Source organism: Scleropages formosus, chromosome 4 (genome assembly GCF_900964775.1).
Source record: "Scleropages formosus chromosome 4, fSclFor1.1, whole genome shotgun sequence".
NCBI lineage: Eukaryota > Metazoa > Chordata > Actinopteri > Osteoglossiformes > Osteoglossidae > Scleropages > Scleropages formosus.
The window spans coordinates 23,396,358-23,416,253 of NC_041809.1; the positions used below are offsets into that span (position 1 = coordinate 23,396,358).

At 42.7% G+C, this 19,896-nt stretch overlaps 2 protein-coding genes across 8 annotated transcripts; both read left to right on the forward strand.

Annotated features, from left to right (window-relative positions):
• The first annotated feature begins 385 nt into the window (after positions 1-385).
• On the forward strand, positions 386-9,989 carry map3k7cl (map3k7 C-terminal like). 2 transcript variants are annotated; one of them, XM_029251407.1, is made up of 6 exons: positions 386-414; positions 539-1,109; positions 1,677-1,839; positions 3,139-3,197; positions 6,222-6,337; positions 9,355-9,989. In XM_029251407.1, exons 3-6 carry the CDS (start codon positions 1,764-1,766, stop codon positions 9,524-9,526), a joined length of 423 nt encoding a protein of 140 aa, XP_029107240.1. In that variant the 5' UTR covers positions 386-414; positions 539-1,109; positions 1,677-1,763; the 3' UTR covers positions 9,527-9,989. The 2 variants fall into 2 exon arrangements, with proteins under 2 accessions (XP_029107240.1, XP_018610728.1); XM_018755212.1 differs by having other exon boundaries at positions 1,758-1,839.
• A 2,777-nt stretch (positions 9,990-12,766) lies between these two features.
• Positions 12,767-19,076, forward strand: bach1b (BTB and CNC homology 1, basic leucine zipper transcription factor 1 b). 6 transcript variants are annotated; one of them, XM_018755392.2, is made up of 5 exons: positions 12,767-12,940; positions 15,322-15,576; positions 15,852-17,027; positions 17,262-17,468; positions 17,687-19,076. In XM_018755392.2, the coding sequence occupies exons 2-5, from the start codon at positions 15,337-15,339 to the stop codon at positions 18,164-18,166; spliced, it is 2,103 nt and encodes a 700-aa protein (XP_018610908.1). In that variant the 5' UTR covers positions 12,767-12,940; positions 15,322-15,336; the 3' UTR covers positions 18,167-19,076. The 6 variants fall into 6 exon arrangements, with proteins under 6 accessions (XP_018610908.1, XP_018610909.1, XP_018610905.1 ...); XM_018755393.2 differs by having other exon boundaries at positions 15,325-15,576; XM_018755389.2 differs by lacking the exon at positions 12,767-12,940 and adding an exon at positions 14,391-14,554.
• Positions 19,077-19,896: the final 820 nt, after the last annotated feature.

Genomic DNA, 19,896 nt, shown 5'->3' on the forward strand with positions numbered 1-19,896 from the left:
CAGAGTGTGCGTGTGTGATAGGCTCCGACCGGAAGGAGGGCCGCGATCCTGACGCGCCACGTGAAGCGGTTAATCAATTGAGTGAATTATAAGCAAAGGAACAAGTAATAGTTTCATTAGTGTTGTCATTCATTGTGTAATCTTTTGAATGAAATTGTACCCAAACTTAGTGGTACGTAGTTGAACTACCACTAATTCTCATTAATAAATAACACATTAATTAGTACGTAGCGGTGGCGCAGTGGGTTGGACCAGGTCCTGCTCTCTAGTAAGTCTGGGGTTCGAAGTCCGCTTGGGGTGCCCTCAAACAGACTGGCATCCCATCCTGGGTCTGGCCTTATGCCCTGCACTGCTGGGCTAGGCTCTGGCTCCAGCTCCCTATGACCCCACTTGGGATAAGCAGTTTCAGACAATGTAATATTTATTTACCAGTGAAAACTTGTCTGTCAGTAAGATCATGTATTTTTTTTCTATGTACAAGAAGTCAATTTTCACCAGTAATCTAATTCTTCATTTTATATTATTCCTTAATTTCCAGATTTTCTTCAAATGTGTCAAGTATGATGTCTTAGGTAACCTTCAGTTGGGGTGTCGGTGTGGCAACGTGCCTCTTTGCACAGCCACCGCGTGGCCCCTCTACGCTGGGCATGGCGCTCAGATCTCATTGGCGCTGTGTGCATTTTTCTTGACTAAAGTCATGCCATCTGAGCCATTCAGTGGGAACCCGAGTGGCAGGCAGGGGTGTAGGGAGCCCCTGTGTGCCTGTGCCCCTCTGCCAGCCCCTGTGCTCAGCTTGAGCTGTGTGGGAGTGAACATGTCCAAAAGCAGCTGGCTTACTGAGGAAGAGAGAGCACTTCGGGCTCAGTCACCCTAGGGACTGCCGCCGTGGGGGCTTTCCTCTCACCAGCGCTGCCCAGCTATTAGACACCGAAGACCGGCACAGACTCGTAACGCAAAGCGAGCGGCGGACGCCCACGGCAGCGTTGACTTCTGGGCGAAGCAATTGGCTGCACGGCCTTCGAGAGAGTTGAGGTCCCTGCCTGAAACTGAGACGAAGGAGGCGAAGCCTCTTCTCACTTTGGATCACCTTAGTTTCACTGATTCTAAGGGTAAGTCTGTCTTCAGGTAAGTGGGTCTTTCTTGAGAACTTGTTCCCGTCCTGTTTGCACGCACATGTTCGCGGATGTGATGGTTCTGCGTTTAGATATTCCGTCCCGCTGACTCAAGCAGTCCTTGCCCTTACCGATGCGCAAGTTTATTAGGTGTTCTTCAGCACAGTAACTGGTACATGTGCACTTAGTAGCTTACAAAGGAAATTTTACTTTTCATGTCATTTTTAACTTCTCTGACAAAACAGATTGAATGTTTTGAAAAAGAGCAAGTTACATTTCTGTTATTCACCTACAACAGGAAAGGAGTCAGTGAAGTTAGTAACCTTTTCAAAGCCGTGTTGGTGGTAATTTATGATCACTTAAAATGGCATACCATTATGTACTTTACCTGTCATATGAGTCTGCAGCAGTGGGTTTAAAAGGAGCTCTGACTGTCAACGAATGACTCGTACTCACAATATCTGTTGACAGCTCGAAGGGAGCTCATTGACAGAAGCCATAAATTTCAGTAGGATGAGCCCTGACACGGTCCTATCGCCCGTTTAAACCTCTCTTTCTGTGCAGGCTGCCTATCAAAGGGGATCACTGTAACGTGTTTACGTTTCACACATTTTAAGAACTCGGCATTTATGATTTTTTTGTAAGGAATAAATGATCACCTCAACAAGACGAGTATCACCTGACAAACCTGAAGTTAGAATCGCCTTCACCCTTGATGAGCCCTCAGGTAAGAAAAGAAGGATGGTGTCGTGATGGAAATACATGACCTGGTACTTTTCGTCCATGCAGTGGCTGTTTACTGACGCTGCTACAAGGAGGGTCACTCCGCAGTCACAAGCACTACTCACACTCCACCCACACCTCCACCCCCAGGGTCATGTACAACATTCCTGTCACCAGAACAGTAACCAGAAAAGTATCGGTTAAACTTCAGTCATTCTTTTCATAAGACAGGTGCTCCTACTATTTTTGTGGACTTTGGCATCTTAGAAACACAATGTCTACCTAGCTGTATAGTGGGGTCATGTTGTCAGGGCAGAGCGCTGTCAAAGTGTTTTACAGCCATTCGGCTGAATGGTTCAACAGCAGCTGCAGCGCTCACATCCCGGCTTCGGGTTTCCGATTTTAATGCCCCAGGGGTGTGCCATTCGCTCATTTACTTTTAGAACACTGACCTATATTTATAAGTATTTAACACATCAGCCTCCACTGCCCGCTCGCCTTCCTCAACACTACTGTTGATGCAACTTTTCACACTGCTCTGATGGACTCTTTTCAGGATTTCTCTTATTTTATAAATCAGAAATGCCCTTCTCTCTGTGACTGTACGGAAGATCTGTAGCGCCTGTCGCGGCGGTAGTGCTTTTGCGTGGTATCTAAAGACTCACAAGCGCTCAGTGTTAGGCTGCCCTGTTATTTTGAATATTCCACCTTCAGGGCATCCTTCTAGGCATTTTACATGTGTGGAATAGCTCTTGTTGAGGATCTCAAAAAGTGTTTGCTTTTAGGCCGTTTTAAAAAATAACTCATGATTGTTTTCTGTTAAACAGCTCTGAATAAAAAACCCTCAATCTTGCAATATGCCATTAAGAAGATTTAATCCAAGCACAGTTGAGATACTATTGCGTTTCTACATCCTGCCCATTAGTACTTGACACCATACATGTCTGTGTGAAGACTTTCAATAAAGAATAGCAATTCCTGTGTCATTAATGAGTAGGGGGCATGGAGGTGTAGCGGGTTTGGCCGGTTCCTGCTCTCTGGTGGGTCTGGGGTTCGAATCCCGCTGGGGGTGCCTTGTGACGGACTGGCGTCCCGTCCTGGGTGTGTCCCCTCCCCCTCCAGCCTTGCGCCTTGTGTTGCTGGGTTAGGCTCTGGCTTGCTGTGACACCGCTCTGGACAAGTGGTTGAAGCAATGGTGTGTGTGTGTGTGTGTGTGTGTGTGTGTGTGTGTGTGTGTGTGTGTGTGTGTGTGTGTTATTAATGAAATTCATTTTTTTTTTTTTTTTTTTTTTCCCCCCCCCAGAGTTGAATGATGCAGAGAACTTCCTTCAAACCTTTCCTGACCTGGAACAGCAGTTTCAGGTTAATACTTTTACATTATATCTCATTTATTATTCAGCTGTCATGCTGTTTGAGACCTACTGCTCTCTTTCAATAATATACATCTGTACCACTCAGTGCCCGTTACACTGAACACTTCTGGTACAATACAGCTATGGCACTGAATACCTTAAGTGTTATGTACTATACCTATATGACACACCTGAGTCTCAGCCCTTCTGTGATAATACCTATTTGTCACACTACATGTCTGTTCTTTTAAAATCACGGCATGGGACATCAGTTTTGCAATGTTTAGGATTCCTCCTTTAGATGCCACTGCTATATTATATTAAATATTAAATATCAGAAATATACTGCAGAAGGAAAATGACGGTAAAATAATGGTAATGAAATTGAAATTAACATGTGTAAATTGAGTTGCACGTGATTTCCGCTTAGCACCATTTTACATTTGTCGTAGAGATTTTAGTATTCTATATGTTTATAAGGTGTAACTGATGGCATGATTGAAAGTAATATCAGAAGTTGTGATTTTAACAGGTGGTTTGTTCTTTCTAAGGCTTTTCATAAGTCTCGGGGCTATTGATAGATCTGCATGCTGGAAATAGCTTTACAGTGTTGCACAACCGCGTGCAATAACTGTGTTATTTTGTTCTCAAGATTCATGGTGAAACAATTCAGGAGGTTAATGGTCTAAAAGCCATTGTCCTGAGACATGACCCATGGATTGCCAATGTCAGTGAGAGGCCATTTTAGCAGAACTGTTGTGTTGAATTGATGGTATTTAGTGCGGAGACACCATCTGATTAACCGGGAGGTTTGCAGCTGAGTCATGTTGGGAGTTAGGAGGGCTTTTGTCAACCTCACTGTCATTGTGCAGTTGTGTGTTGCCGTGTGTCACCATAGTTTTTCACCTTGACATTCACCAAGGGATGATTCTGAAGACCCAAGCTGAGTAACTACAGAAACAATAATATCACACTTGTTCCTAATGTTATGAACATTCAAGCAATGGATTATCAAAGATGCAGACATTTCCAGTATATTCATTTTGTTACTTAAAGGTTCTTATTTTTGGCTGAGCAAAAGCCTGTGTTTCTGCTCTATGCCTGTAGGTGTGAGTAAATCGCAGACTATAGAAACAAAAGACGTGCTGGACCGCCTTCATTCAACTGGCTTCTGCAGTGTTTACAGCTCATGTCTGATGCCTGTGTTGTGATCAATAACATAACAAACATTGCACATGTTTACAGCAGGAATTGGTTAAAAAGCAAGAATGCGTAGGAGATCCTGGAAAGAATGTATTTGTATTTTCAATCTTTTTGCAATTCATTCAGTAATATTTACGTAACTCAAAGTTAATAAAAATGTTAAAATGAAAAGTCTAACAAAATATTTTTATTTAGTAAAGCTACACCCAGGGTTTTTATATAACCTAACCCATAAATAAATAGTGTCATCTGTTTTATTAACTTTTATGGATTAGTTGTCAAGTGTAGTCAATGCAGAAAACTGAAAGCGGCAAGAAGCTGACTGACATTGAACACACTTACCTTTCAGCTGGAAATAGGCACTAGAAAGGAAGTTGTGGAGACACCTTTATTCCCAGTTATTTTAAATTACCTTTTAATCTGAAGTTAAGAAAAATAATAGTGCCATACTGCATCCCCTTTCACGATGAATCCTCCTCATCTCTACACAAAGTGGGTACAGGCCACTTTGGTCAACCATGGACTTCAGTGATAATGGATTGATGGATGGAAGTTTTATTTTATTATGTTAATTGTATTTGGGTCTGGGGTTCAAGTCCTGCTTGGGGTGCCTTGTGACGGACTGGCGTTCCGTTCTGGGTGTGTCCCCTCCCCCTCTGGCCTTACGCCCTGTGTTACCGGGTAGGCTCCGGTTCCCCGTGACCCCGTATGGGACAAGCGGTTCTGAAAATGTGTGTGTGTGTGTGTGTGTGTGTGTGTGTGTGTGTATTTATCATAGCTGTGTCTGAGATTTTCACAGAAACTAACACTGAATAAATGGAAGGATTTCTGCATAGGACAGCTTTCATTTATTGTGACTTAATGGTAAAATTGTTTTTGGAATGACAAACTAAGGAGTTATAGACTGTCCCAGCAATATACATATGTTCAGAAGCCAGTGTACCTGTAGAGGGTTAGGCACCTGAGCAGCTGCAGACACCATACCTGGGAGGCATATTTACTACCACTGGGTGGCAGGACAGACACCCTTTTTGCCCTCTTCCAATAGTCCTATTGGCTGTTCCATGGTCTTAGAGAACTTTCAAAATGAGACTATACATTCATGAAGAATATTCCCATGTGGAAAATGTTGTACTCATGATTTTCTTGACTTCTTTAATATAGTCTGTAAATGTCATGAGATCTAGCTTCTACAGATTCCAGATTCAGCAGTAGATTGCCTTCATTTAAGATTATTCATTATTTTGCAGTTGTTCATGTAAAAGTAGGTGTTTTGGAGTAAACATCAGGCCTGCTCTGATACATGTTGAGAATGATGGCCTCGTTCCAAGCTCCAGATGGGGAGACAACCCTGGAGGAGAGAGGACAGCAGGGTCACAGGCTGAAAGGAGCATCAGAGTCGGGTGTTTGACACATACAGGAGCTGAGAAATAGGAATTAGAACTGAGGAGGAGGGACCCAGGGAGGAAGCACCATCTAATCGTCTGCTCTGTGTCATATCGAAAGCAGAAGTTGAGGCCCTACAAAACACATAGGAAGTGACTTAGCAGCTACTTTCCATATGTTGTAATGGTTGTCCTGCTGTGTCTGCCATGTGTGCACCTAGAGAAGTTTTTGAGTGTATGTCTTTGAGAGAGAGCATGTGAATGAGCACAAAGGAGAGTAATTCGGCATAGGAAACATAAGAGCAACTAGCATTGCTCACTGATTCCCTTTGATGACAAACAGTTCAGCTGGTTTTAAGCTTGATCCTACCTCTGTGTTTTGAATGTGCATTGTTTTTTGTTTCAAACCTGTTCCCATGTCTCTCACCCTGTCTCTTCTCCACCAGCCCATACTTCCATGTCAGGCCCTGAAGGAGTCTGTGCAGGTTTACAAGGACCACTGCAAGATGGCCGAGGAGTTCCATGAAGTCAAAAATGAGATTGCTCTCTTAGAGGACCGAAAGTGAGTAACAGCAGAGGCTGGCAAGGTCGTGACATCCTTGTTCTTGTTTCTCAAACAAAAATCAGTCATTTACTCGCTCTGTTAACTAATTAACTGAGATGAGAAACAGTCTTAGCTCCTTTATTTAGGAGTATCACATGTCAACACTGATTGCACTGACCATTTTACTGGATCACTGAGAACAGGAAAGCACATAAGCCTTCACAGCTAGGAAGTTCAAAGTCACCATCATCATTATTACTTGTTTATTCATTATGTTGCTATGGATGTTGGACATGATGACATGTTGCTATTGGTGTACACACTGGTAGTGATTACCAGTGAATGACTAAGGGAATGAACACATTCATCCATTGGACTGTATATTTTTGGTTATGGACAGATGTGGTGGACAGCTGGTAGCAGAGTGGTTAGGGCTGCTGCCTTTAGACCTAAAAGTTGCAGGTTGGATTCTCTCCTCTAGCTGTAGTACCCTCAAGCATGGTATTTATCCTCAGTTGCTTTAATAAAATTGCCCAGCTGTATCAATGGGTGAATAAGTGTAAGTAGTTTAACAATATAAGCTGCTTTGGAGAAAAGAATCAGCCAAATGAATACAGGTAAATGTACTGGTAGGCTTTAAACATGTCAGGATAAATTACCCTTTTAGGGTAAGTATCAACTTCTACCTTTCATGCAGCACCTGACACTGACCCAACCCTCAGTTCCCCTTTCTCCTGTCCTCATTGAATAGCTGCGGTCTGTGTTACGCACAACCGTTTGTAGGCGTTCTGCGGAGAGGGGAATTTTAGGGGCCTGAGGTACTACCCTTTTGCAGTTTCTGAATGGATGAAAAGTGCATTTTCATGAGCAACAACTGCGGTCAGGGGCAACTCAGCTGACAGGTTGCCTGTTTTGCTGTTTTATTTCTCAAGTGGTTATGACTTAGATGCGGGCCGCAGTGGTGTAGTGGGTTTGGCCGGTGCCTTGCTGTGTGGCAGGTCTTGGGTTCGAGTCCTGCTGGGGGTGCGGTGGCCCTGTCTTTCTCCCTGTGTTTGCCTCACCCTGCCATGCGGAGGAAGGATCTGGCAACCTACCTCTGCTTCCTCCCCTGACTTGCCTTGAAAACTATGCGAGTGGTCACTGTGGGTCGGCTTTGACTCGGCACATACCATACCATATGACTTAGACAAATCAGAAAGGATGTCAGTGGCCAACAGTCCCTCCTAAACACACCCATCTGCCAAGACAGACACACATTAACAACTGGATTTTCTCCCCCTCATAAGCAGTCATTTTCAACATTGTTCATCAAATGTAAACGACTTCAGTAATCAGTCATGTACATTACTTTTTGTTTATCTTCTTCCTTAAAGGATCTTTAAAAGTATTTACATCATCAATCTAGTTGAAATATTGTGCACAAGATGTGAGTACGCAAGCAATGGTTTTCGATGTTGACCTCAACTCCAGCACTTGGCTCTGATGCAACAGAGCCCTCTTTGTCTAAGACCCTTCCTTGGATCACATTTCGCACTGAATGACAGGGGGATTTCCGTACATTTCATGTTCCACTATTTATAAATAGCAGCCTGTCACTGTGACATGCAACTGATGTGTCTTGCACTCTACCCACTTTTTTACAGCTTTTAATAATTGCATGGCCTCATTGCTTTTTGTTCTATTAATGTCACCTAATCATCTACCAGAATTGTTACAAACATTTTTGGCATGAGTTTCACTGTATATGAATTACTCTTTCTTTAGAACTGTGATTTTACAGGAAAAGCAGCCATTGCAGGTGATTGATTCCTAGATTTAAATTTATTTGTTCAGCAAATGCTTTTCTCCAAGGAATTGTATAATGATTATTGTTAGTTGGTATTTAGCAGACACCTCTGTTCAAGGCTACTTACAATGAAAGATACACTACATTAAAATTCCTACAAGGATTCATACATTTACACAGCACACCAGTGTAACTCTCTCCCATACACACAGAGTCACCGTGAGAGGAAACCAGAGTACCTAGGACAAACACATGCAAACTCCACCGAATGCTGATCGATTGTATACCTGATAGCATAGCCTACACTTTGACACACCTGTGCTACCTGCTGTGCCACTGTGCTCCCTTTTTAATACCATAAACATGTTCGTGGCAATTGACATTTGCAGCTTTACATAAAAGTGCTTGCTCTTGATCAAAGCCTGCATGGGAAATTCAGCAGTGTGTGGCATTAAGTCATCACTCAGTACTGCTCAACAAAACCCAAATCAAACCCTGGACAAGCAGAAATTCCACTGTAATATAAGAGCCTTCACATTTGCTGGACGTATTCTGTCCGAAACCGAGCAATTCAATTACTTAGCACTCCATTTCTCTGTGTACCAGTGTGACCCCAGCGGAGTGGCATGGAAGATCACAGGAACCGCTCAAATCCTAGCAACATGCTGAGACGAAAGTTTGAGTACAATTGTCCAGCATCTCACCTTACAACTAATTTACTTACCAACACAGTGTCCTCCTGAACTGGATGCTTATGTTCATTTTGCGTAAATAATATAGACCAGTAAATTGTACAGATGTTATTTTGTACTCCATAAAAACAGGGGTTCAATTTATAGAGTATTACTTGCAGTATTTAAGTAAGCACCATCCACCCTGTTCTGCTCTGTTGTTGTTTAATACAAATTAATTGTTGGTATTCAGTGCACAATTTAGTGTGTGATCTGAAGTATTTTCTCTGTTTTTCCTGTTCCTCTTTAGAAGTGGAGCACTTTTTTTTTTTTTTTACATTTAGCAAATGCTTTTCTCTGAAGCGACATCCAGCGAACACTGTGTAGTTTTCAGCCCATATATATGTTAAAGCCTCACAGCCTGGGGTTAGTTTGAACTATCATGGAACAGCCCTAGAATTATTGTTGCACCCATCACAATGGCCTCACTGACTGGCAACACAACCCTAAAATGACCATAAGTCGATATCTCATAGCTTTTTTTTTTTCCCCTTTGTTTCTGGTGACATCTCTTACAGGAAAGAATTGATTGCTGAGCTGGTAGAGGATGAGAAGGCAACAGTGGAGATTGCCCGCCTAAAGGAGGAATTTCGAGTCCTCACAGAGGAGAACCGGACTCTGGTAACAGTCCACAACCAGCAACTGGAGACTCTCAGGGTGCTCAGTCAAAAGAGGCAGGGATCCTCATGACTTTTGACACCTTTGCAATCTCTTGAAAACTCTTCTCATCTGGGGGTCTACCAAGGTCCTGTGTTTGAAAGTTTTGTAACATCTGTGGTATAACGATAGTTTTCTACTGTGGTTGGGGTCTCTTTCCCAAACAGAGAACCAAACGGTCCATTTGCTTCGGAGGGAAGGTGTTCTAAACTTCGGACCTTTCTTCCTTCAGTCAGCTGAAATCCTTCACTTTATCATTATTTGTGAACAACTGGAAATTGTTCTCTGAATGTGTTTGGTGATGCTGTGGTAGTTGCTCATAGAGTTTTTTTTGCAGATTTTCATACTGAATTACCAGATATTGCCATGATATTTCATCTTCAGTCCTATGGAACTCAGTACTAATTCTAAGCATGAAATTTCATAAATGTCTGTTGATATATTTTCTATCAAAGGTTTAATGCACAGGGCCAAAGCATCATTTTTGTTTATTAAAAATCCCCAAAAACATTTTGGTGTTCAAAATAAATAAAATTTTCATTATTGTCTGTTTCATCTTGTGTCTATATACTACTATATTGGATCATTTTTATTATATTTTGACAAAGGTTCTTGCATATTTAAATTACACTGAAGAAATGAAATTTTCATGACATTATTGTCTACAGTCTAATCCATGAATAGAAAGGTACAAGCAGAAAAGTCTTACATGTCACCTTGCTTGCTAGGCCTCACATGTTTTGTAGAGGGTTGTTTTTAGAAAACTTTTATTCGCATTGCATGTTTAAAGTTCTTATTCTTCTCTCAGCTTGGATGAAGTGTGCACTTGAAAAGAAATTTTAGTTTCTGTAAAAAGCCTATGAATAAATGTCACTTCGGGCTTCTTTGGCCTCCAGTGTCACGTTGGTCACCATATAATTAAGTAAGTGCTATACCTGGAGGAAATGAGGAAGCATATATTATAAAAAGGAGCGCCTCCTTCTATAATTGTGAAAGAGGCTACTCAGCTGATGCCTGATTCTGTTTTCTCCCGTCATGTGAACTTGTTCTGGATTAACCCCATACACACACAGAGGACTGCAATGCCACGGTACACAGCTCATTATACAACTGAATCATTACTGGTCCATCATAATCATCAGCATATGACCAAATTACGTTATTTCTAATATGTAAAGACAGGAAAACACACACAATATGCAACATGATCCTGTATGTCTTTTATTTATTATCATATTTCACTGATCTCTGCACACACTGGTGAAGGCCTGGGGCCGAAGTGTATCCGTGGCTCAGTTTCACACATGTCTGCAGTGTAATAAATAAATATAGCCACAAATGCGAGAGCTGGTCTTGTTATACTTTATTTAAATATGCATCCAGGACATTTCACAATAGATCAAACTTGTCCTCCACACACACATACATACATACTCTACATACTTATATATCCCAGTGCCCCAAAGCCACTTGGCACTTACATTTATTCATTTACAGTGTCATTATAAGCTGTTCCCTCAAGTGCTTCTTCAACAACACATACATTGCATTCTGGCAAAAAAACCTAGTTTGCTGGGGTTGGGGTTCGGTTCAGGAAAGGCTACAGGAACAACAGGTACTGCAGTACTGTACTGTATTCCTTATCAGGAGTGTGTGTGATGTGCCAAGGGTTAGGGGGCAGTGCAGGTGGGCCTCTTCTTGACATGACATGTGACGTTAAGACCATACGCATATTCTTGTATTAACACAAAAATTTCAATAAAAACATCAGCATTTGCCTGATTCTGAAATAGTCAGATAAAAAGCGAATCGAGAAAATGTTCGTTCCATTGCATGTATTTTATTTCCGGTGTGTGAAAGAGAATTTAAGGCTGTTTTGCCATGGAAGGCAATCTGTTTTCACGTTTTATTGGCATTTCACTCAGAAACTTTACTTACTGTCTCTGCTAACTTTTTTGCCATCACATCTCCTGACTTCTATCTGAATCTATACTGTAGAGAAGGGCACTGGAAAGACACAGAAGTCAGGAGGTAGAACAGCTGACGGGAACTGATGGTGTTGACACAATATATAGCTAGGCGAGGAGCAAGTGTAATTAACATGTACTATCGAAGTTTCACACAGAAACACAGATAAGTAACATTTACAGTCGGCCTTCCACATTCGCAGGCTTAGGGGACAGGACCCCTGCGAAAGTGAACAATCCGCAAATATCTCTAGGATCCCCAAACCTTAATATTGTAACGACCCACGATACTGAAGAGTTTGAGCAGGAACTCTGTTTATTGTAAACAGTTGAATTATGGGAAAAACGTAAGTATTCAACCACTGGGAGGACCATGGCGTCCGAAAGGAAGGTACATCGTTCTTTGGAGGTTTTACAGAAACACGGCACTGGAACACTTTGAGTGCACACATAAAAGACTTTATTGAGAACAGCAACTCGTGTCACATTTTCTCTGTGGAGCCTTTTTGCTCCGGCACGTAAAGCACTCGTTAGACTCATCTTATAACAAATTCCAGCATCAATTAAGAATCAATTTAAACCCTACGGGCTGGCAGGAACCATTCTTTTACAAAACCCTAAATGATTTGCTCTTGGTGTAAAACACCACAACCGTGTTTGCCAGCAAGGAAGGGGGAGTAAGAAGGCTATCTTGTGTTGTGAGTTCTTGAAAGGGGTCCTTGGAACGAGGGTATTCCCTCTGTCGGTGTTCCAATAAAAGTTCGTAATGAACGCTTCCGGTGCGTCTTTCTCCGCCCCATCAGAGCGCGCAGTAATACTGTTGACCATTTTAACACACAAAAGTAAAACCTTACTGTACTGCAAGTATGTTTATGTCAATATGTTGGGCGTCCCAAAGTGCGTAGCCCGCAGTTCTAGTGCACTGAAACTTTTTACAAAGTGAAGTCAACTAAATTTGTGTATATATTTTACTAAATGATAAAATAGATTAAGATATATTTAAATGCATATGCATTATGACTTAATAAACTTTTTTGTTTTCTTTACATTTTCTAGTCTATGCGCGCCGTCTGCGATTTTCTGCAGTAACCCGGAAAACTCCAAAAAAAAAATCCCCCTGAATTATTGATGGAAAACTCGCGAATAATGAAATCCCTGAAAGTTAAACCCAGAAAGTCGAGGTTCGACTGTACCGTATTCAAAAAGAAGGAAATATATTTCCGCACTTCAGAGTGACAGTACGCTCGACCAATAGCGACTAGGATACCATTTCGATAGGCGGGAAGAGGAGGGGTTGGGTTCGGTCACGTGATTTCACCTGGGGGAAAAACGGCTGCAGCCAATCGGAGCTTTATTGTACTAAGTACTGTAGGCAAACAGCGATGTTTACACTGTAGAGCACGGGCGGGATTGGTAAAAAAAAAAAAAAAAAAAAAAAAAAGACACATTGGATTCTACTTTCCTTGGAGTCATATGACAGGTTTGTGTACTATTTTCTCAGTTCATGAATAGGCTAGAATTTGAGAAGAGAATCTATATTCTGGCGAACAGAGAGAGTTGTTGTTGTTCGTTTGAAGTTTTCAGCCTCGTCCAACAGGCTTAACACTCTCAGCTGAGTTAGTGAACATGACATTAAGGAACTGCGACGATCAGAATGCCGACGACACGCGTGGGTTTTGGAGATCTAACAGCTGTCGCAGTGTCACACCGGAGAACCGAGAAGCTGTCGTGCCCTACGGATCAACTAGAACTGGACATCACATTGCTGAGTAAAAAGATGATTTAATTAATGTCCGCAGGAACTCAACCTGACAACTTAGAGCAGATATGAGACGAGACACGCCGCGGGTTCGTACAGTGACAAATATTTGTATTTAATTAATGTCGGTATCCATACAAATATATTATGTTACCTGATTGACGGACAAAAAAGACATGATGATGATATCATTATCACCGCTAACCGGGGCAGGTTTTCAACTGCTGGCGGAGAAAAAACTAAAAAAACAAAAATACTACTTGGTGGAGTTACACACAATATTAGAAGGTATGTCTAATGTACTATCTTGATAATATATATTTGTAAAAATTATTATAATTTTGTTCTGCATAAACACAGAACATAATTAATTTTTCATATATCGATAGTTTTTTTTTTTTTTTTTTTTTTTAAAACAAACCTCCGTAGGGACCACCTTTAAGTTTCTTATCATGTTGCGGTAACTTAAGTTGTTGTGTACTTCGCTATTGTGCAACAGTGTCATGGCTGAGCGCACTGGGGAGCTGCTGCAATCGGCCCCGGTGGCCGCGCGACTTATTTTGGGGAACTAAGAGAAGGGAGAAGGGAGAAGCGCCGGAAAGTGCTGGGTCATCCTTTATCAGCACGAGCGCGTGAGTCAGCAGCGCGCGCGCGCGCGCGCTCGCTCTCTGCGAAGCGCTGCTTGACAGCATAGCAAACTTCTCTCAGGAAATATGTCACTAAGTGTTTGGCAACCCGTTTCCCTTATTCTAACCGGTCAGAGGGAACGTGTTTAAATGGGTGTCGACTCCCGTTCCTGACAGAATTATGGAAATTGTATATAATCGCTGAACTTCGGCCGAAAGAGTTCGCGAACTGGGAAAAGTTTTGAGGATGTGTAGGGTGGGGTGGGGTCCGTTCTTGAAGGACATCCCTGCTATACCGTAATTACATAATTTGCTTGTGGGTCCCCCTACTGGTGATTGTTTGTCCCTCTGCTGTGTTTGTTCCCCTACAGGTGTGGGCCTCTAGAATTGTCGCCACTGCTCACCCTTCTAGTGATGGCCTTGTGTCCAAAACACTCACACAGTCACTTGTCCCGAGGGGGGTCGTGGCGAACCGGAGCCTAACCCAGCAAGACAGGGCGCAAGGCTATAAGGGGAGGGGACATACACCAGAACAGGACACCAGTCTGTCACAAGGCACCCCAAGCGGGACTCGAACCCCACACCCACCAGAGAGCAGGACCCAGCCAAGCTCACTGCGCCGCCACCACGGTCCATTGCAATAAGTACAAACAAGTACAACATTTATTGTATCTCAACAGTAAAATATTTGAGTGCTTAACTTTTTACGGTAAGCAGCCTCTATGCAAGAGAACAAGATGCTGACTACATTCCATGTTATTAGGACTATATCCATTACTACTACATGGAACACATAATTTGCTGTATTTCTTTCCTTGTCAACATTCATTGAAGGCTTAGTATGTACTGGAACATTGGTCCTTTTATTACTAACTTTTATTTAGTTGACACGGTGACTTACAAGCTTGGATAACCAACTTGGGTGGCATGGTGGTGAATTTGGCAAGCAGTTACTGATGATGGATGAGTAGCTAATTACCTTCGCAGTGATTTAACCATAGGTGGTACAGCAGGTTTGGCCTGTGCCTGCTCTCTGGGGGGATCTGGGGTTCGAGACCTCCTTGGTGTGCCTTGTGACAGACTGGCATCCCGTCCTGGGTGTGTCCCAGGTGTCACGGGGAGGGTGAGAGTAACTGTCTGTGATGGCTCAGAGTTTGTTTAGTGACCTTTCCTTCACTTCTTCCTCCAGAGAATCCAGTCTAACTGGCAGGACAGAGTCCACTTTAGTTTGTAGTCTGTTTCTATCATTTACATTTACTCATTTAGCAGATACTTTTTTCCAAAAACAACTTACATCAGCAAATAGTACAAAAAGTGTATTACATCAGCATCACAGTGCATTATATCAACAGAATATACTTGTATCTATTCCATTCCTCCAATGTACTGTTGCATGTATAATCAGTCATTGGCTTTATGGACGAGAAGACAAAAAAATCAGCAATTAATTGTTTTTGTCTGGTTTTTTTAATTCAGCAGACATCCCACACAATGTCTTTTGAGAGCTCCAGGACTTCCATGTTTACATTCCAGTCCTCGGTGCACAGCTCACATGTGCTCCAGTGTTTGGATGAGCAAAGGCAGAAAGACATCTTGTGTGATCTGACGGTGGTTGTGGAAAACAGGAGCTTCCGCGCCCATCGCTCCGTGCTGGCTTCCTGCAGTGACTACTTCCATGCGAGAGTCACGAATCATGTGGGACACGGTCTAGTGATCTCACTTCCCAGCGAGGTGTGTACTACTGCTCGTGTAATGTTGGGGCTTCAGGTATTGGGCTAATCTCAGGCACAGGGGAATGACTATATTTTATAACTCTTAATCTAAAATTGTATTGTTTAGAAAATTTAGCTGTAGTATAAACATGATATTTAATGTGGTGTATGACCACATATGGCATGTTTGTTTGCTCAGCAGTGTCATACTGCTAAGTGCGGTGAGCACCTGAAAGTTGCTGTGAGCTCATGTTGTGACTGTGGTCTTTTCTGATTTCTCTAATTTCTTCCTAGGTAACAGTTGCAGGCTTTGATCCCTTACTTCAGTTTGCTTACACTGCAAAACTGCTCTTTACCAAAGAAAACATTCTTGAGATTCGCAACTGTGCAATCTTCCTGGGCTTCCGGAACCTGGACAAAGCCTGCTTCGAGTTCCTAATCCCAAAATTCTTTGATAGCAGCAAAAGCACACCGACAGTCCACAGGAAGTCTCGCTGGAAAAGCAAATGCTGCATGGAAAAATCATCTGTGAGCAAATCCAGCATCAACTTGGATGATGGTGAAGACAATGATAATGAAGAAGAGGAGCGTAAAAACAACCAGTCTTTAGATGGCCTCCAAAAACATAAGGGTGATAAAGCTTCATGTCAAGAAGCTAAAGCCCAGGCAGATATATTGAGAAGCTGCAGCCTTGTCTGCCAGGAGAAGAGCAAGCAGACAGATTATTCCATCCCATGTGTGGACAACTGCAAAACACCGATAAAGGAGCAGATCTGCCCAGGGCTGTCCAGCAAGGGCAGTGTCTCCCCCGCCACACCACGTGCCAGCAGTGATAGCACAGATCAGGCTGGGAGCCACTGTTGCAGTAGTAAATCAAATTTGGCCCAGGTGACTTGTGAGAAGGTTGTCATGGTGTCCAGCTGCCTCCCTTGTGTGCCATCTCTCCCAGGGAACCCAAATTCTTTGGGATTCATGGAGTCACAGCATTTAGCGTGCAACCAGCCTGTGGAGGCAGAAGACGTACAACGCAAGGGCTGTCCAGTGGGACCCTTTGAGGGGTGCAGATTTATGCCCCTGCCTAGGCTTGAATCAGATTATCAACCTTTGTGCTATGGCTTTCCCTATAGTCTGACCAAGAGGGACTGGGAAGGAGAAGGTAGGAGGAGCACTGTGGAAAGGGAAGTAGCTGAACATCTGGCCAGGGGCTTCTGGCAGGATCTGTCTTTTCAGACTGAGCGTTCTGCAGCAAACAAATGTGCAAACATCCCCTGCCTGTTGCCCCTGCACCAGGACTCCAGCAAGGAAGGCTGTCCTTTTCTCCCAGAACTGGAACCGGGGAAGAGGGAGGTCCCAAGCCGTGAGGCATTGCTGGAGAAAAGCTCCTACAGCTCATGTGTCCAGTCAGGGGAGGACTCTGAATTTGATACTGAAGGAGAGAGTGAATCTTGTACCAGTGAAAGAGTATGTGAGGTAAGGTGCAATGTTTTACCTTCAAGTTAAAGTAATTAATTATTTAGGGACCTCCAGGACCTCTTGGTTTCATTTATTTCTGTTCACGTCTGTGGTCAAGCTGACTTTTTTTTTTTTTTTTGGTGGCTGTGTGCAGTGACCTGAAAACACCTGCACATGCTCATATCGCTCATTTTCCTGGCACCTCTGTCGTTTTGTGCAAGTTTGTATTTGCCCCCCCTTCCCCTTTCATAGGTGCAGCTGCCCTTCTCAGTAGAGCAAATTGCCGCCTTGAACCGCAATGACTTCCAGCAATTGCTGAAACAGCACCCGCTAACCCAGGAGCAGCTGGACTTTGTGCACGATGTGCGACGCCGAAGTAAGAACCGAATTGCTGCCCAGCGTTGTCGCAAGAGGAAACTAGACTGCATCCACAACCTGGAGTATGAGATTGACAAGCTGGTGCGAGCAAGTCCTTCCTTTCAGTTGTTTCACATTGATGTACTTTAAATAGCTTTCTGTGTTTTTGTCCCACAATGTCATCTGTTAAATTACACTTTAAGTGGAGTGGAAATGAGTAATTTCCGCAAAACTATCCGGCCTTCAAGTCACTAACTGAATAACTAAACCCGCCATCTTCCCTTCTTTGCTCATTTGTGTGTACATTTGTTGGTCCACAGAGGACGGAGAAGGAGAAACTCCTTCAGGAGCAGAATCTTCTCAACAAGCTGAAGCTCAAGACACGGCAGAGTCTGTCAGACCTGTGCCAGTGGATGTGCAGTGAGGCCAAGCTACAACCAGACCAGCTGCAGATGCTTGCTAAGTACTCCTCCCCTGACTGCCCATTGTCAGCTCTTGTCACACAGCGACCCTCACATTCATCAAGTCCCAGTCTCCATGATCGAGCCCAAGAAAACATATATCCAAGCTCTGCTTGCTCCACTGCGGACACCCCACTCACAGTGCCAATGACCGACTCCCGTGGGTACCATCTGACTGGAGAGACTCACAAAGTCCCTTGTGCCACACTCCCATTAAGACCCAGTGAAGCGACAGCCCTCAGAAGGTTGGCAGATAGGCCTCCGAAGGAGCGTGACAACCCCAGTGCTAACTCACATGTTGTTGTGGATGCAAGCAGCACGTGCACTATAGATCAATGAGCACACAACTCCATTTGCCTTTTAAAAAGACTTCTGTGTAAATGATCATATTGATATAGTAATGCCGACACATTTTTATGTGTATATTTCTGCTATCAGCGTTTACAGTCAGAAGTATTATGGTGTATTAACACAATACATTCAGTCACTACTCGGGTACAATATCTGTACGTCTTTTCTCTGCAGCAGTCAGGAATCTTATCCTGTTATTCTGCATAAGTGGCAGTCCTGCTTTGTTCTGTTTAAATGTTGACAGCATACATTCCTTGTCAAGTCTTATGTCATTTATTCAGAGACTCACATGGATGACATCACTCTTGTAGAGTTTATTGTGGTAAGCCTAGGGTCAGGTACATACACTATCATTCAAATATAGCAAGACTTTGATCAGTTCTCTGCAAATATGATTCTTTATCATGCTGCAAGTCATGTAAAGATTGAGGAGAGAGTTGATGGTTCATCGTAGGTAAAATCTGGGTTAGTTATCTAGGGGGAAAGTGAAATCTGTACACAGGTGAACACTGATCATTTATTACTGAAATCATACTTGCTGAACATGGTAATCAGGGTAAAGCATGATCCCCTATCAGTGGGATGTGTTTCAAATTCTCAGCCTCAGGTCTAATAGATACCTCAGCAAGTTAAGATATTGCTTCACCTGGTGACATGGGTGTATGCAATATCTGCCCTCATCAGAGCCAATCTGAATGACAAAAGATCCAATAAGAATTTTTGAAGGAAGCCATTACAGCTGAATAGTTTGTGACCTAGTGACTCACCATTCAGAAGAGAACAACAAAATCTAATTTTTAACAAAGGAACAGCATACCTGGCTTCCTGAGTACTTCTCTTATATGTTCAGTGTGTCTCTGTAGTGACTGGGCCAGGCATGGGGCAATCTGGGTGGGGGCTGTTTGTTTAAGTATGCCTTATTCAACAGTGCATGTCAGCTGAAACTGTGAGGCTTTTTACATTGGAAATGCAAAGGGCTGTGTAAGAATCAGACTTAAATTCTGAGGGGAGGGGATGTTGAACGGTTGAGCACTTTTTAAAACTGCTTGAAATATGTTTTGTATTTTGTATATTCTGTTCTGGTTTTTAAGATGATAATTCTCTTGTATAAGGAGGGGATTCTCTTGTACTGTATAATTAAACTTTTGGGTGCTGAAATTTAAGCATTTCTATCAACCAAAACTTCAGCTTGCACAGACCAAAAATGTTACAATAAGTCTTCCAAATGCTTATTCTGCAGACAAAATCATAAAGCACATTTGTTTCTGGGAAGAAAACTTATTGAATATTTAGATACAGAGTTACTTTAATATGTATAGATATTATGTGCAGCATGGTGTTGCAGAGCAATCTAGTCCTAATATATTAATAAATGATTATGATTCCAGTTCAAGAGTTCTCAGCATCCCTTAAAATGTCTACAATGCCTAAACTTGTAGCGGAGAGACCAAACCAAACAAACTATTAAATGCTGGACTTTCTCAAAGTCAAAGTGTGCCTTGGCTCTGACTGTATTTCCGTTGACCACTGGACTGGAGGCACAGCACCAAGGGTGTAAACCACGTGACTGTTGTCTCAAACACCAGAGTAAAGCCTGCAACCTTTGGCTGTGCTAGCCAGTTATTTTTGCACATTTTCCTGTGTTGACTTAACCCTGCAACCTCTCTTTACTGTCAAATGCATTAAATCTTATTCTGATCTCTTTCAACATTACATTT